This window comes from Megalops cyprinoides, chromosome 12 (genome assembly GCF_013368585.1).
Source record: "Megalops cyprinoides isolate fMegCyp1 chromosome 12, fMegCyp1.pri, whole genome shotgun sequence".
NCBI lineage: Eukaryota > Metazoa > Chordata > Actinopteri > Elopiformes > Megalopidae > Megalops > Megalops cyprinoides.
Window position 1 is genome coordinate 29,503,195 of NC_050594.1, and position 17,879 is coordinate 29,521,073.

The following is a 17,879-nucleotide window of genomic DNA, read 5'->3' on the forward strand; positions in this document are numbered from 1 at the left end:
CAGTAGCAAACATATATGCACCCAATGAGGACAACCCCACATTTTTTCACAACTTCTTTGCTCAGCTTATGAACTTCTCTGACACGACCATCATTCTTGGAGGTGACTTCAATACAATTATGGACTTTAACCTCGACCGCTCAAACACTACAAAATTCTCCAGACCAATGAAATCATCAGAAACACTGCAACAATACATAAATGACTTTGGTCTCAGTGACAATTGGCGACTACATAACCCCACCAGCAGAGAATATACTTATTACTCTCCACACCACAATTCACTTTCCCGGATCGATTACTTCTTAATAAGTAATTCTATTATATCTAAAACAGGAAATGCAAAGATTCACCCAATTATCATTTCTGACCATGCCCCAGTTAGCTTCAGTCTCATAAACAAAATCTCCATAAAACCACAGACTAGATGGCACTTCAACACATCATTACTGCAAGATTCAGAATTCAACACATACCTGATACAAGAGTGGACATCCTTTATTGAACTGAATGACTCCCCATTCACCTCATCTACATTATTATGGGAAACAGCTAAGGCAGTATTAAGAGGAAAAATCATTTCATACTCCACTCACAGAAAAAAGAAAGAACAAGACTTGGAAAAAAAGCTTGAGCAGAGAATTGGTGAGCTTACTCTGTCAGTAGCTGAAAATCCATCTGATGACCTTCGTAAAGAACTCATTGAAACAAAATACGAACTTGATACCATCATAAATAAGAAAACCCAATTCCTTATACAGAGACTCCGGCATAACCATTTTGAACAAAATGACAAATCTGGACAGTATCTGGCAAATCAACTAAAAAGACAACAAGAAAAAACAATCATACCAGTCATTAAAAACTCTGAAGGGAAAACCGTGTCCACTCCAAATGATATCTCAGCAACCTTTCAGTCCTTTTATTACAACCTTTACAAATCCAACTGTACATGTGATCCCTCTGCAATTCAAACTTTTCTTGACAATATCAAACTCCCCAGGCTAAATAAAACTCAAGTAATAAATCTAGATCGACCACTTTCATCAGACGATTTTAAAAAAGCACTGTTTTCAATGCCAAATAACAAAGCACCTGGAGCCGATGGTTTCCCAGCAGAATTTTACAAACATTTCTGGCCAACAATATCACCATTATTCATAAAAATGACCGCAGAAATTCAACATTCCTCTGTCATTCCACCCCATATGAATACAGCACTTATATCACTCCTCCTTAAGCCTAATAAAGACCCAACTCTCTGCTCAAGCTATCGCCCATTATCTCTCATTAACACAGACATTAAAATCATCAGTAAAGCACTAGCTATGAGATTAGAAACAGTCATCTCTTCTATAATACACCCTGATCAAACAGGCTTCATTAAAGGTAGGCATTCATCAAATAACATGCGCCGTCTATTCAATCTAATCAGTATAGCCAAAACCCAAACAAACAATACAGTCATCCTGTCATTAGATGCAGAAAAAGCATTTGACCGTGTTAACTGGACATTCTTATTCTCCACATTAGAAAGATTTGGTTTTGGGGATTCATTTATCCAATGGATTAAAATTTTGTACAACTCACCCACAGCATCAGTAATCACAAATGGCATAATTTCACAACGTTTCACACTTCACAGAGGTACAAGACAAGGATGCCCACTCTCACCCCTACTATTTGCCCTGTTTATTGAACCCCTAGCAGCTGCCATCCGCCAAAACACCCAAATCACTGGTATCACCACTCTGAACACAACCCACAAAGTCAGTCTATATGCAGATGACCTATTACTATATGCACAAAACCCTCTTACATCACTCCCAGCCATTTTCAATCTGATTGGGACATTTTCTGCCATCTCAGAATATTCAATCAACTGGTCAAAATCCATTATTCTCCCAGTTAACCAGGACCAGTGGAATGCTGTGACACCCAGGCTCTCACTAAACATCCCTACAGGTAACATTCGATATCTTGGCATTGATATTTCCTCCAACCTTTCAGATTTGTTTGAATTGAACTTCACACCAATTCTTAAAACCACTGAAAAGTGTTTAAGTTGTTGGAATAACTTACCACTCTCACTTGCTGGCCGCATAGCTGCAGTAAAAATGTCAATCCTACCAAGAATCAACTATCTCTTTTCAATGACTCCCGTCTTCCCAACACCCAACTGGTTTTCTACTCTAAACTCAATAATCACAAAATTTTACTGGAAAAATAAACAACCAAGAATTAAACTCTCAACACTCCAGGAAAGCAAACAGCTTGGTGGCTTAAATGCCCCAAACTTTCTCCATTACTTCTTAGCTCATCAGTTACAGTACATAATGAAATGGACATATTCAGACATGCAACAAGATCCTTGGCTTGAAACTGAACAGTCAGCTTGTGAAGAATTCTCTATTAAAGACTTGCCATTCTTACCCCAATCAATCAAAAAACATAACTGCTATAAGGTCATCACCATTTCAACAACCCTGGAAGCTTGGTGGAAAACCAATAAGATCACAAATCACCCACTTAAACCATGTAAACTCACACCAATTTGGAACAACCCCGATTTCTTAATCAATAAGACCGCCTTCACATTTAATACCTGGAAAAGTAAGGGAATCACCCACTTACAACACCTGTTTGCAAATGATAAATTCTTAACCATCCATGAACTAACACAGAAATATAACATGACCCAACCAAACTTTTTACAGTACCTCCAGCTTAAAAATGCACTAAAAAATAAAATACAACTTTCCAACATTGATTTACAACCACCACCATTAATAGAAAAGATAGCATCCATTTCAACATCTGAGAAACCTTTATCTAAAATATACAAACACATATCATCACCAAAAGAAGAAGCACTACCTATACCAATAACAAACTGGGAAAAAGATTTAAAAATTAAGACTGATCTCAGTTTCTGGAAACAAATATGTAGCAACATCTTCTCCATGACAAACAACTCCCAACTACAGCTAATCCAGTATAAGGTCATGCACAGAACACACATCACCACCCGTAGAATGCGCCTCATGGGCTTCACCAATACAGATATCTGTCCACAATGCACCCTCAACACAATAGATTGTTATTATCACTCTTTCTGGCAATGCACACCAACCAAAAATTTCTGGCAAGCCATAATATTTGAACTCTCCAAATTTCTGGGTCACAGCATTCCACTGTCCCCGTCCCTTTGCCTTCTAGGAGATCTCACACCCATCAGTCATATTCACAAATACCACAAGATCATACTTGTCACCTTAACAATAGCCAAAAAAACAATACTCCTAAACTGGAAATACAGGCACAAACTTTCAATATCACAATGGCTTAATCTGTTAACAGACTACCTCTCAATGGAACGAATCACAGCTAAAAACAATAAACAGACCAAATTATTCAGTAACACCTGGGAACCCATCCTTGTAGCTCTGAACTTTCCAACAAATTGACCCCCCCCCCCCTTTTTTTTTTTCTTTTTTTTTTTTTTTTTTTTTTTCTTTTCTTCCTCTCTCTCCCCCTTCTTCCTTCTTCTCCCCTTTTCCTTTAATGGTATCTAAATGTTATCTTCCTGCTAAAAAAAAAAAAAAAAAAAAAAAAAACACCACTAACTGTGCAACAGTCGATGTTATAGCTTGTTGAGTATACATGACTAGAGTATTCCTGACTGACAACAAAAAATATCAACAGTAAATGTCTAATTGCTGTTAACAGTAGCTGGCACTGACTTGAACATTTTAAACTTAAAATTAAATCCTAAGACAACTAAATTGTTATTTAGTTACGTGTTATACAAAGAGGGTTACTTTTAGGGAAGCAAATTGTGAGGTTTTTCATCGACTAGACCATGGACATTAAATAATAACCCTCATTTCGTTGCATGTGTATTTTACTCCAAGAAGCACCTGCAACCGTTTATAATGAATTTGTCCAGGGAACAGTAGCTTGACCAACGAACACAACTGGCTGCTTTAGCAACAGAGTACGTTATTAATGGTGACACCTGGACTGGATCTTAAAGGGAGATAAAACATTTCCCCTCTCTTCTCTGCACGTTCACATTTAACGGTAAGCAATACTATGTCAATGTCAACATACTGTTTTTAGTTTTCAGATATTATTGGCCGTGCAGTGGCATGAAAAACTATATAACTATAACTAGTTATATAAAGATCCGAAATAATTTACACCAACAAGATGGCGTTTTTTAAATGGAAATGTATTTGGAAAAAAAATGCAGGAGTGAGTATAAAGACTAAAGGCTTTAAATATTCCTCGGGGAAATATGCAAATAGAATTATTATTGAAATGTACGAATACATTTTTATGGGACTTGGATTGTTTCGTTATACAGCACTCGTTTCCCTACTCGGTTTGTATGTGACGTAATCGTTAAACAAGGCTAAATGGCTATTGATAAGTCTGGAAAACAACAATCTCATACAATGTCAGCACAATGAAAGATGAATAATATTTTACTTGTCGTATCCTTAGTTGTATAGATGATTGTTTAAGGAATTAATTCACGTTTATTTATTGGTGCAATTTGTTATTTTTGTAGATAATCGTATTTATCATTAGGTTCTATGAACATGACCGACTGATGAGAAAATAGTCCGGAATAAACAGATACACATTATTAGTAATAGCATTTTGAATCAATCACATGTGTAAAAAAATGTTTTTCATATTTCATGGAAATTGGAACTGGAAAGCTCCGTATATTCTGCTGCATTCCGAGTTTTTCCAGTGTTTTAAATGCATATATTATGAAAGTGACTGAGCGTACACACTGGCTCAACAGGCTACGGCGGTAATGTGGTCCTCAGCAGGACTGCTGTATGGAGCCGTGCTTTGCACGATGCTTTCCTGTTCGGCCACGGAGCGAATGTCAGGGTCAGGGATCCAGCGCCTGCTGCATGGCGTGACGGAGCCTCTGGGCGTCGCGCACCCCGCAGTAGAGCACATGGAGTATCAGGCCGCTAACATCGCGGGACCTCAGGACGTCCAAGGTGGATTCATTTCCCCTGTGTATTGTAACACATGCTTAATATGTTTTTATAAGGAGTCCTGCACATAGCTAGTAACAATGGCTCAGATGCTGACAGACGTACCATAGTTGTTGTGCAAGTAAACACTCAATGAAATATCCATGTTCAAAACAAGTAAAGCAAAATTTCAAAAAGCCATAAGCTTAGGATGGAATAACCATTTAATTATTTTGTTGGTAAACAGTAATAACAAACAAAAGTCCTTAGTTGGAAGTCCTCCCACCTGGTAAGCAAGGTGATAATTGTATCAGATGCTTTCTCTACACCACCGAAAAAAGTGGATATTATGCAAAAATGAGAATTATTTCAGGTGAAAAGACCACTAATCTCCTCCATTGCCTCTCTAAGAGTGATGGTCTAGGCCATCTCTTGATTTTTTTTTTTTTTTTTTTTTTTTAGATTTCTGCATTATCTGTTCATGTCAGTTTAGAGTAACTGGAAAACACATGCCAGTGGTTTACGTTAATAACCTTTAAATAAAATGTCTGAATGTAACAGCTAAAGCTGCTTGCTCAGGTATGGCCCAGTGGGAACATCCAGTATGTTGGAACACTGGCTAAGACACCTGTGCCTCTTCCACAGTTTCATGCCACTTTTGGTATGACTGTCAGGGGGGTCAGGAATACTATTTACACACATCAGTAATAAGCACAAATAGAACTTCTCCCAAATGCAACATATCTGAAAAGACCATCTAAGAAAAGGTCATTTCTGGTGAACAAGTGGTCATTTATCAGGAAGTAGCACCAGAGAGAACTATGTTCAGTGCTGGACAGTCCTTTCACAGACCTGCACGCATGGGAGTGTCACTGCAGGTTAGTCACATGATTAGGACCGGCAGATGACACTCCAGATGAGCGTCTCTGTCTCTGTGGGGTGAGGTCATCCACAGTGGGCTGGCTCTGCTGTGGCTGCCTAGCAATGCAGAGACAGTCCCAGGCGGAGCATTGCCACTGTCATGCCACACAGATCTATAGTCTGAAAATTTGACACCGCCAGAGCCCTCCCACAGCACTGGGGGGAAGGGGGGGGGGGGTAGCCAGCCCTCCACAAAACCGTCTTTGGAATCCTGCATCAGCAGTGGATTGCACCAACGGGAAACCTAGTGATTATTTATACCACAACTACTTTTGGGACAGTCAACCACCTTTGATAACCAGAATAGGTGTAAATGCAATTTTGCTCTCCCAGCTGTACCAAACCTTTGCTGTTTCAGCAAACCATATCCTCTACACACAGTGAATCACTCACTCTTTCAGTGTCTGGACTGCTGAACGAGGGCAGCACATGTGTAGGCGCCTAGACTAAGCTTAGTCACTAATGAAATTTGCACTGTCCGTACCTAATTTAGCAAGATTGTGCTTTTTTATTCCACATGGGGGCGCTATAAGAGAACACAACCTGCTTTTAGGTAGACAACATCTGTAACAGAGAAGCAGAGAAAATTGATATTCAACATACTGTTTTCTGGCTTTCCTAAGAAACATTTTGGCCAATCAAAGGTCTATTTTTTTACATCATAGCAGGACAGTATTTGGAATGAAGAGTCTAAAATGGGTGCAAACTCAGGACAACAGTATGTATTTTACTGATAGTATAATCAGCATCACTGTATTTAAGAAAAATGTAACTCTGTAACATCTGTATAGTTTTGCAATGTGTGTTCCTTGGGTTAACAACATGATTTGGCAAGATGAAATATTCATTTTCAAATATACCAGTTATGCCTGTTTTTTCCTTGTGTTTCATCCAGGTCAAAGCTTTTATCATTTCAAACTGAGCAGGAACATTATTTGGCAGTTTCTCCGGAGTGCAATGAAAGATCTCCCCAAACGACTTCACATGAAAACTGTTCTCAAGTGTTCCAAAAGAAATTAAACTTAATGTGCTTTCAAATATGTATTGTTTGTGAAATATCAGATATAGCCAATTTTTTTTTAAACTGTTTAAAAACTGTCATGTTTGTTTTCTTTCTCCCATTCAGCTGCTAATTCAATTCCATTACATTTCAACCAAGCCCAAAAATACATACACTAAAAACTAAACAGTAAATGTATTTTAATGGCAAATGCTGATGCTCTTCTTAGTTTAAAATGATTATTTGGTTACTATTACGTTAGAGTTCTAACTCCTTTGTAACACCCTCTTTCACCACCAGATGGTGCTCATGAGGCACTCCAGCACTTTGGTCCCTATGGAAACATTCCCAGTGTTGTACCAGAGTTGACAGAGGACAGCATATCCAAGGAGTACAGGGAGGATCAGGTCTACCCAGATCCCCCCAACCCCTGTCCTTTGGGCAAGGCTGGTAAGGGTGTCTGTCTCATAGCTACACTTGCCTGATAGAACCTGTTTTTGTCTGCATATAGGGGATATGAACAATGGACCCCATGTATCATCTGTTTTGAACCTGCAAACAGCATCTTTCCACAATCACAACTTCATTATGTAAAGGTGTTCTTTTCATTTCTAACCATAAGGCTGATAATATTGTGTTGATTAGGTCACTGCATGCGCTGTGTAGAAGAAGTGAAGAAGCTTAAACATTACACCTTTTACTGTTGTTTGGGTAAAGTCAGTTTCTTATCCTGGCTCTCAAAATGCTGGTTTCAAAAAGGACTACCAAGATGGATAAACTCCTGTTCTAATCAGTGTCTATTGCTCTGAAGTTCAGGGTAGGGTCCCCAGCACAAAGATGCCTTTTCCTGCAGGAATGCTTCCCCTTGTCCTTCAACCCATTTGTCCTTCAGAAGTTTGTTGTTTCTCTGGCTGCTGATTCTTGCAGAATATTTTTACAATTAGTCCCTTTTCACTCTGCACAAATCCTTCTTCAGGCTTTGGGTATTTCACCTTGATGACAGTAATTGTTCAGCTGCATGTGTCCTGCAGTCTCCTCAGTAAATACTGAATTCTGATGGTTGGCACATCCTTTCGCTCATTCATGTCTGTTGCTTGGTTTGATCACTTGGGTCTGTGCTGCTTCTCAGTTTTACTTGTTCTACATTGCTTGGATTTTAATAGTGATTTCTTTTTTAACCTGTTTTTGGTGGCAGTGTAGGATAGTGGTAAGGAGTAGGGCTTGTACCTGAAAGGTTGCTAGTTTTATATCTAGCCCAGAAGTGCCTCAGTAAATATCCAGCTGTATAAATGGGTAACACATAAAAACTGTAACCTATGTAAGCTTCTTTGGATAAGAGCATCTACAAAATGACAATAATGTAATATAGTTTGTCATTTTTTACAAATTATTTACAAATTCTTCTGTACATGGAAAAATAGATATTCATAATGCTTGTTACATGGATTACTTTATGCATTTACAGTCACCTTGGGTAAAGGTATCTGAATTAGATAACAATATTAATATCCAAACAATAACGATCCTCTTTATTAAGGAGTGAAGGAGTTACCTGTGTGCAGAACTGCCAGGCCTCTCCCTTACAAAACACAAGTCCCACTGTTTAGTCTCTCTCAGCTATTTTCTGAAACTGTCAGCTCTCCTTTAAATGCCTGTGGCAATAGCAACCCTCCATCTGTCATTTTAGGGCTCATAAAAGGGCAATAAAGCTGCCCCCCTTAAAAGTACTTTTCTCTGTACATAGGACTGTCTCTCAGAGAAATCTCATTTGTGAAGCACATAAACACCAAGTGCTAAGTCTCATAGCAGCTATCATTACATACTGAAGTCCTTTTAAGAGTTCTCTTAGACTAATTACCTACTTGAGTTGGTTATATGTACACAATTTGAGATTCGGTACAATAACCATCAAGAATTATGAGGTGCAAGAAGGCTTGATGCTACAGGCACTGAGAGCGTAGCCTATCTTTACGCCGACTGCTGTCTGTTGGAAGCCATTCATGTGGTTCTAAAAGGGGATTGGCCTGTATGAAAAATGCTTGAAGAGTCTTAATCAAAATCCAAACCCGTCAGCACTGGTTGTGAAAGCATCGTCCGGTCACGGGCAGCTCGTAGATTTGAGAGCGATAAGGGAATCCGCACGGCGCGGCGCACTTGAGGGAGTGATGATGTGTTTATCTTCTCCACAGAGAGCCCTCAAACAAAGACTACAGTGTGAGCTGTCCCCTTGGCATTCAACCCTGCCTCGCTTTAGGCCCTGTCAAATACAAGCCCTTCCGAACGCAAACACCCGTGACACTTTACAGATGGGCTCCCGAGGGGTGCTCCCGGGGACAGGGGTGTCAAACCGACCCACGCCCATGCCTTCCTCCTGGACACAGGGGGCTGTGCACATTCGGGAGAGGGCGCAACTGGTGTTGAATCTGCGTCACAACACCAAACGAGGATACAGCTCTCAACACGCTTGCACGGCACATGCAACACTCACCCCCAGTGGCACCACGCGAGGCCTAGAGTTTAATGGGGGGAAGCTATGCTGACAGAAAGGGATGCTGCTACCACTGGTTTCCCTTTGAGACTTGAGGTTCAGCAGACACACCCCCCCCCCCACTACCCCCCACCCCCAGCCTCCTGAGGCCAGTGGTCATCGCTCGGGTGCAGGCAGGCAGATTCAGGCAGACGGCCCGCCGTTAATCTTTCATGAACATCAATAACAGGCTGCTCAGGTTTGTGAGAAAGGTGCTTGGGGGAAGGCCAAGTCTGGCCAGTTTGGCAGGGTACGCTTAAGTGCTGGAGCTTGCGGTCTGTTCCAAGTCTCTGGGGCGATTCTCCCTGTCTCAGCTTTAATCCACGTTGAGCCGGGTCCAAACTGGCCCACCGCTCGTTCTGTAGTGTGCATTAAAGCTCCGAAACAATGCATTTGGAAGCACTTCCCGCTCTGCATTCTTTGCTATCCAAGACCTTGTAGGTTGTAGTGTTTCTGAAGGTTTGATCACCATTTGGGGAATTTTCAGGGTATTTGCCTTTCATATATATATATATATATATATATATATATATATATGTAGCACCACCTAATAATTTGCCTTGTAAAACAGGCTAGAACAACAAATACATCTCTGAGAACAGAAGGAAACTGTAAATACTGGTTTCAAAAGGAAAGGTGTTTAATATCACTGACCAAGCCAGTCGAAATTGATGAATATCTATCTTGAAAGCTAGTTTAAGTTTTTAGCTTATATATTCCAGTTCATTCTCTGAATTCCTAACTGCTTTGAGTATTCTTATGTGTGATAATGTTGCCCACTGGTCATGTATGATGCTCCAGCAGTGGACGGATGCCTGGAGAACTTCCCGAACACAGCTAACTTCAGCAGAGAGCTCCAGCAGCACCAGCACCCATCTAAACTAGCGCATAACTACCCAACTCTGGCCAAGTGGGTAAGCAAAAAGAAGTGGTTGGCGATTGAGGCTGGGGAATGCACCGGGAAAGATGCTCACTGTCACTGCTGCGTGACCCAGGGCCTTTTCTCCACCCCAGCAGTAGTCCTCTCTCAAGGGACTTACACTCATTAACATAAGGCTTGTATCTCCTGTGTGTGCAGAAGGCAGCTTTTCCCTCAAGAACTTTGTGCCTGTAAGAAGGGATCCCAGTTGGGAGAGTCAGTGTGCAATAGCTGTCCCCCCCCCAAGGGGTTCCTTATCAAATGTACTACCCACTGTCTACTATTATTTTATTTTTCAGTGATGTATGACTACATTTCTTTAACCCATTTTTACTAGGTGTTTTAGATACCTTAGTCCTCACATTCAATAGGCCTACTGTGAAATGGCTAGGTTTGGTCCGTCCAAACTTTTGTCAAAACTTGCAATATTCTTTCTATCAAGACCTATGCCTATAAATTGATTTGCTTTAACTGAACTTCTTTTTCAAACTTTGATGCCATTGACAAGGCGACAGGCAATGCTTCAGAAAAGCAACTTGTTAATAATCTGTAATCACACAACCTTCTATGCAGTAATTAATTAAAACATTAATTTGCAAAAAGGCAAGGTTGCATGTGTCTGTATTTTTCTCAATGAATACAGAAGTAGCTAGAGATAGAAAATTATATTGAAATAACGACCATTTATTAATTTGCTGTCTTTCATCTTTCAGAACAAGGAACTGCTTTATGAAATGTTGGAGAGGGGTGACAAAAGACGAAAGAGGGTACTCACTTCTTTATATAGGTGCTCTTTCTGAGGACAACTGTCATGCTCTTTCTGAAAACCAATCACTGTGATGCACAGCCAAGAAGAAACCACACCCAAACACAGGGGCCCTCCCCATAGGGATTTGTGCTCTACAGTTAAACTCAGGAGTGTACAACTCATTCTATCCATAAGACAGTTTATTTTCCCTGTCTCACCTTTTGATGTGTACCCTAATAGCATGTTCTTTTCATATTTATTCCAGAGTGCCAATCCCTATTTGATGGGGCAGAGACTGGACGGTGTAGTGGCTAAAAAATCTGTCCCCCATTTCTCAGAAGAGGACACAACCATCACCAGCTCTAAGACAAAATGAGCCTATCCTAAAGCTGTCCACATCACGCTGTTACTCCAGTGTTTTAAGAAAGAGTGACGACAGGGGTCTTGTCAATCTAACCACACAAAAACCTTTGATTACATTGCGTTACATTACATTACATACATTTAGCAGACCGTCTAGAGCAACTTCCAGCACAACAGAACAGACGTGTAAGGGTTTAATGGGCAACAGTGTCAGACCAGGCAGACCAGGCTTGGTGTGAGATCTAAAAAACAATATCTGAATGATTAAGGATATAATCAATACTTTTTAATTTATATAAACTTCTAATTTAGTCAGGTTTACTCTGTCATAACCAGTGCCAACACTCACTTTGTTTCTGTTCCCGTATGACAAGCACTAATATTGCCTTAAACTTGCATATTTTTTCAGTGTATTGCTGCTGCTTTCCCCTGCCTCTGTTACAGTGCTCTAGACCTCCTTACCAATAGTATTTTTAAACAAACATCTTCAGCTGGTTTGTCAAAACACAGCATTTTAGACAGAAAACCATGCCCACTAAACCATCACTTCTGTACTAGCCTGTTTTATTGTAACACTCACTGTCTCCTTGTCTACATTTCAGAAGTACAGTCATTGAATAACCATTCCCTCTCTGTATGTGTGCTGTAGCTTATGTTGAGTCTAATAAAACATGCAATTGATAATGTGCACATCTGGTTCCAGTGCGGATGAATTATGGATTTGTATTTTTGGTATAAAGGCTATGTGCATGAGCTTAGTGTCACAATGTAGATAAAATTTTGTGTTTGCACCCTGGGTATTCTTTGCAACAGTGCTGTATGGGGTGATCTCAGCACAGGGGAAGTGACTGCTAACCATATGTTGAGCACATGGGAGTATTAAGACTGCTTTGGGATTTTGAAGGAGGAAATAGACGCTGGAGAGCTGGACAGTTTACACTGATGGACACACTTCCCAAAAAGGCAACAATTTAGAGAAGCTGTGCGTATGTATGCCAAAAACACCTGAAAAAACCAGCCCATGTTCTCAATCCATGACTCTAAATAAAAAAAGACAATGGTGTAAAATGGCATGTGGTGAGGGGGCATCAAATGAAAGCTTGGAAATATTCTTTCACCCTGTTGTTATCTTCAAATCATAAATAATATTTTATGTTCATAATGCTATATGTTGAGGGTCTTCTGAGAGGAACAGAGTGACTATTGCTGAGTTTTGCAGCAGCTGACTGATTAATCAGTTGTATGCTTTCTACAGTAAACAAAACAAGCACCGACTGTCATTACCCCAAATCCTCGAGATTACAATTTAAGCATAAAAATAGTACCTCGTGCATTACATTGTTTAAATACAGTGCTTTTTAAAATTACCAGTGTTTCCCAAGGCAACCTAATAATATTCATGTAATAGCAGCATACATAGCTAATAGTTTCAATTCAATCAAGACGGAAGGGATTGCTGTGCACGTGTCACATGTATTGAAAAGAGTTGCGAGTGATGTGAGTGAATAGATCAGTAACTGAAGAGAGAAATGCCTGTAACAGCCATCTGTATTTAAAGACGCGAAACGTGATATATCTTGCGAGGTTTTTGACAGGGAAACAGCTTAAATAAGGCAATAGTTGGAGACGTGGGGGAAGAATGGAAAGGAAAATTCCTTTGTGTGTCCAAGAAATGGAAATGCTTCTGGCATCTTTTCCTGCGACTCATGTTAGTGACTACATCAGATATTTTTCATCTTAGAAATACTGATACTAGATTAATTTACAATAGCCTAAATAATTGCGTTGTGTAATTTCCCGCCAGTTGCATCATGTATGGTACATTATTTGACCGAGTCTGGACCTGTGTGTGTACTCCCCTCTCTCTCTCTCTCTCTCTCTCTCTCTCTCTCTCTATATATATATATATATATATATATATTTATATATGTGTGTGTGTGTGTGGTTCCACACTATATTACTATACAAATACTCAAATACTACAGGCTATACATACACGCATTTTTGTGTTGTAAATATTTTTCCCATATATGATTTATCTACCGAGTGTCCATATGAACTTACTTACCGACATTGACTGCTGAAGTCTTGAAACTTTAAACCGCACACATTCCTATTATGTTTATTCGCAAACTTTATTTACTAAGGCTTTCAAATGTAATATAGTCATGAAATCAAATAATTGAAGTAGTTAATTAAAGCATTCATTTGTGCCTTTCTGTGAAGAGTGAAAGATTCACGCTGTATAAGAAATATATCACTTGTATATAATTTTCAGTCTTAATGAATAATTAAGGGCAGCGTGCGATTAAGACAGCACAGATATACACGACTGCAACAGGATTTACCAAAACGAGTGTTTTTTTTACTCTAAAAGTGGTAGGCTATATTTAACGCATTGTTTTATTTTCTTTATTCAAAGCATCTGCAAAATTACTGTTTACAAGTAAAGTGTTGGCATGTACCTTTACGCATTGACCACTTGTGTTCTGCCTATTAAAAACTCATGAATTTGCATTGATTTGGTTCCTTACCTATCGACTGTAAAACTGTTTTTTTTATCTAACTTCCATTCCACAAGACTTTTCTTGATTCATAATAATCTTAAAGATGGGCTCTGTTTCATAGATTGGTGGTACTTAGACCCCCTCCCCTCCCCCCAAGCTGTAAGGGACAGTTTCCCTCAAGTGGGTTCGGGGAAGTGTTGAGGGGGCGGATAGTTTGATTTTTCCTCGCATCGTGCCCAACCAATAATATGGAGGGAAGTGTTCTGCACATCTCAGCTGGCAGACATTTAAAAAGGAGACAGTCCGGCGCTGCTGCAATTTGTACTAAACCCAGTCTCTCTTTCTATGGAATCGTTAGCAACTTCAGACTCCCACAAGCGCGCACCCCCACTGTTGTACGGTCGACACGTTTAGCTGCTTCTTGCCTGGGGACAAGTTCATGAAAAGAACACCTTCTGGAGACTACTTCGCTTGCCTCTGTTCGGAACATTGACAGGTGAGTGTTTTTCTCGCACTTCACTTCAGTGAAAGTTGTAAAATGATGTCCGTTAAACAAGCTCCTGGCTTCACAGGTGATGCATCTTCACAAAAAAAAATTGTGTTGGAGATTTTGGTTATCGATTGATTTTTTTTTTTTTTGTGCAGAATCCACAACATTTTGTTGTTACGTAAAGGCTTTATGAGAGATAGCTGTTGTTTGACATAAAACACCGTAAATTGTGAAGTTAAAAGTGCTTCTTAGCGACCACATTAGGCAAAACTGAAATGCTTTATGTATACCTGCATGTAAACTGTAGTAATCTCATTTCGAAATAATAACATTTCATAAATGAATTGCTAACTTGGAAATACTTGAAGGTATTCCTCGCCCGAACACTAAAATGTTTTTTATGAGTACCTTTTCAAACGCAGCCTTGCATTAAACGTCAAAGGACCGTAGATGAAGAATGTACATAAAGAGAATTTGCTCTAATCTAAACTTCAATATATGGATCGTATGCAATGGCCATTTAGTAAAAAAGCTCAAGATGTCTTAAAATTACCAGGATCATGAACCGATGCAGTAAAGGGCATATGCAGTAGCCTATGTCATTTGTTTTAATGCTCTTCGTTCTTCGTACCTTCTGTAAACATATTTGTAGTAGTTTCTTTTTTATTAATAAACATATGTGAGTATGACATGACATGCATCTGTACGTTATCGCAGGGAGATGTGACGCGTAAATAATGTCAGGAGTAAAGTAACGCGTCTCTTGTCCTGTATTTTCAGATAAGTTCATCTTCTACTCACTCTCTTTCCGCCAAGAATGAGCAGATCAGCGCGTGTCTTCTGTGCCACGGTCTTCGTCTTTGGACTGCTCTTCTGCCCGGTGGGTAGCAAGAGGAATCGAGGTTCCCAAGGCGCCATCCCTCATCCAGATAAAAACAACCCTAACGAATCAGAGCAGCAACCGCAGCCACCGCAGGCGGGTTCTGGATCCCGGGGGCGAGGCAGGGGGTCGGCTGTGCCTGCCGAGGAGGTGCTGGAGTCTAGCCAAGAAGCCTTGCATGTCACGGAGCGCCGCTACCTGAAACGTGACTGGTGCAAGACCCAGCCACTCAAACAGACGATCCATGAAGAGGGATGCATCAGTCGCACCATAATAAATAGATTCTGCTATGGACAGTGCAATTCCTTCTACATCCCCAGACACGTTCGCAGGGAGGAAGGTGCCTTCCAGTCTTGTTCCTTCTGTAAGCCGAAACGATTTACCACTATGACTTTCACCCTGAACTGTCCGGACCAGCAGCCTCCCACCAAAAAGAAACGCGTGCAGCGCGTAAAGCAGTGCCGTTGCATTTCAATAGATCTGGACTAGATCGTTTTTTTGTGTTATATTGCCTTGACTGGGCTCTTCAGCAACAAAGGGAAATGTTCACGCACGGCGCATCACCACACGGGCTGCAAAACGGACTTATTTTACCCAGCAGAACTCTGGGAAGTCTTCAACCCGCAAGGAAACGAGGGATAGACCACGATGCACATGCCATGTGATGTGAAGTCAATACACTATTTTAGTAGGCAAGTCAATCCGATTTCAGTTAAATGCACGCACGCAGTGATCAAACCAACACAATACACGGTTATTTCACAACGCACATATCACCAAACCCAGCAGGCGCAACACAAGTGTGGAATGAACTCCTCGCAAACCGCGATTTGACATATAGCCAAACTCACCCCTGTATGCCCCATCCGCTCTGAAGACCGCAGTACTTGGCTTGCTCATGTAAAGTACCTACATGGAAAGCCAACGGATACTATATAGGGGTATTCATTATTTTAGTAACTTTAACTTCTTGGACAGCACCAGCCATATTCCGGACCACTTCGACGGGGTATGCATTATGTCCTTATCCCATTTGCGTATATTGTTCTTTGTTGGGTTTTAAATATTGATTGAGTGAACAGATCGTTTCCACTATGTGGAATGTGAAAAGAGAATGGAGTGATGCTAATATTTAATGTAATTATGAGACATTTGTATCGTTAATATGGATGCTACATGACTTTCTGTGAATCTCCCTAGTCTGCACTGTCTTGTGCCAGTTGATGCTCATTAGGGGAAGAAAAGTGTTGATTTGTTATATACCCATGTTTGAAGCTATCAATAGGGCCGAACTCGTGGACAATTGTACACGTTTCAAATGTAAATGTTTATTATCGATGATCTATTAGCTGTCTTGAGTTTTTGAACGCTGTACAGAATTCGTAGATATGTAATCATCAAGGTGACACTTGTTCTCCTTCATGTAGATGTTAATACACCAAATTGTTGTATAAATTGCAGCAGCATCACGGCTTTCCCAGGTGCAAATTAAAACATTTTAAACCTCGAAGTTTAGTGAACTTTGCGCTTTTTCTGACTACGTTGCTAACACTGACGCAACACTAGCAGACTAGCGAAGTTCCTGTTGCAGAATTTCGACACCCAAGGCGGACACTACAAGGATGAATAGGTCGTAAATTGTTTCAGAATTGTGAAGACTCCGATTTCATGCAGAGCATTTTATGCATCAAGTTAACCCGAAACACCAAATAAAAGACATCTTCTACGGCGAGGGGTTACTTTCTTCTCGCTCGGAGCCAACCTCTTGCTGGGACTTTTATACGTTTCTTAGACCCTTGAATACATTTCGTCGTAAAACGATATAATTTATGAGGAAAGACTACGAGACGCACGATTAGATGTCAAGCAAAACAACCTTTTCAATAACCCCCTTCAAAAGATGTTATCCAGGTTAACTCCGCTAGCTCACAAAACCCGTTACAGCGATAGGTCTCCATCCTCCCTTGATGTTTAACTCCGCGTCTTATTAGTATGTTGCTTCAGAGGAAAACTAATCAACAGTGTATGCAATCCCCTAAAATCAATATTTCTATATTGTTCAAGGATTCTAATGAATGTTCCGTTATTAACTACGGAAAGCTTAAAATCGCAAATATTATTTTTGTTACGTTTATTGGTGTGACATGTTTTACGGCCGTGGTTAAACCTAAAACACATTTCATACCATCATATGGCTACATATATTCCTGACTATATATCCTATAGGGAAATGATGAAATATATGCCGTCAATTCAGTGCAAATGTGACGTGTTTGTGGAACCATGTTGTATCCAAAATCGACATCATTTGAGGGTAAAGTAAACAAATAAACAAAACCCTTCAGTATTTTTTTTAGCAAAGGCCTACTTCTGGCAACACACCAAATCTAAAGACTCCTCTAAAAAAAAAAAAAAAAAAAACACAGGATCCTGATCCAGCCACCCCCGAAAAAAGACACCCCTGTGACTCTTCAAGGATGAAAGTGTTCTTCAAATTTTGATTGTCAACAATTTGTTGACC

At 40.1% G+C, this 17,879-nt stretch overlaps 2 protein-coding genes across 2 annotated transcripts; both read left to right on the forward strand.

The window, feature by feature from the left end:
• The first annotated feature begins 4,876 nt into the window (after positions 1-4,876).
• LOC118786963 (neuroendocrine protein 7B2-like) lies at positions 4,877-11,494 on the forward strand. The gene is made up of 5 exons (XM_036542322.1): positions 4,877-5,027; positions 7,225-7,374; positions 10,253-10,365; positions 11,084-11,137; positions 11,384-11,494. Exons 1-5 carry the CDS (start codon positions 4,877-4,879, stop codon positions 11,492-11,494), a joined length of 579 nt encoding a protein of 192 aa, XP_036398215.1.
• Positions 11,495-14,301: 2,807 nt separating this feature from the next.
• Positions 14,302-17,388, forward strand: LOC118787073 (gremlin-1-like). The gene is made up of 2 exons (XM_036542487.1): positions 14,302-14,484; positions 15,259-17,388. Exon 2 carries the CDS (start codon positions 15,296-15,298, stop codon positions 15,845-15,847), a length of 552 nt encoding a protein of 183 aa, XP_036398380.1. The 5' UTR covers positions 14,302-14,484; positions 15,259-15,295; the 3' UTR covers positions 15,848-17,388.
• The last annotated feature ends 491 nt before the right edge of the window (positions 17,389-17,879 follow it).

What these genes read in the sequence shown, in the direction of transcription:
- LOC118786963 (XM_036542322.1), top strand. Translation starts at nt 4,877, where the DNA reads ATGCTTTCCTGTTCGGCCACGGAGCGAATGTCAGGGTCAGGGATCCAG. An exon ending in GGGACCTCAGGACGTCCAAG is followed by an intron (nt 5,028 to 7,224) that starts GTGGATTCATTT and finishes TTTCACCACCAG; the next exon opens with ATGGTGCTCATGAGGCACTC. An exon ending in GTGACAAAAGACGAAAGAGG is followed by an intron (nt 11,138 to 11,383) that starts GTACTCACTTCT and finishes TATTTATTCCAG; the next exon opens with AGTGCCAATCCCTATTTGAT.
- LOC118787073 (XM_036542487.1), top strand. Translation starts at nt 15,296, where the DNA reads ATGAGCAGATCAGCGCGTGTCTTCTGTGCCACGGTCTTCGTCTTTGGA.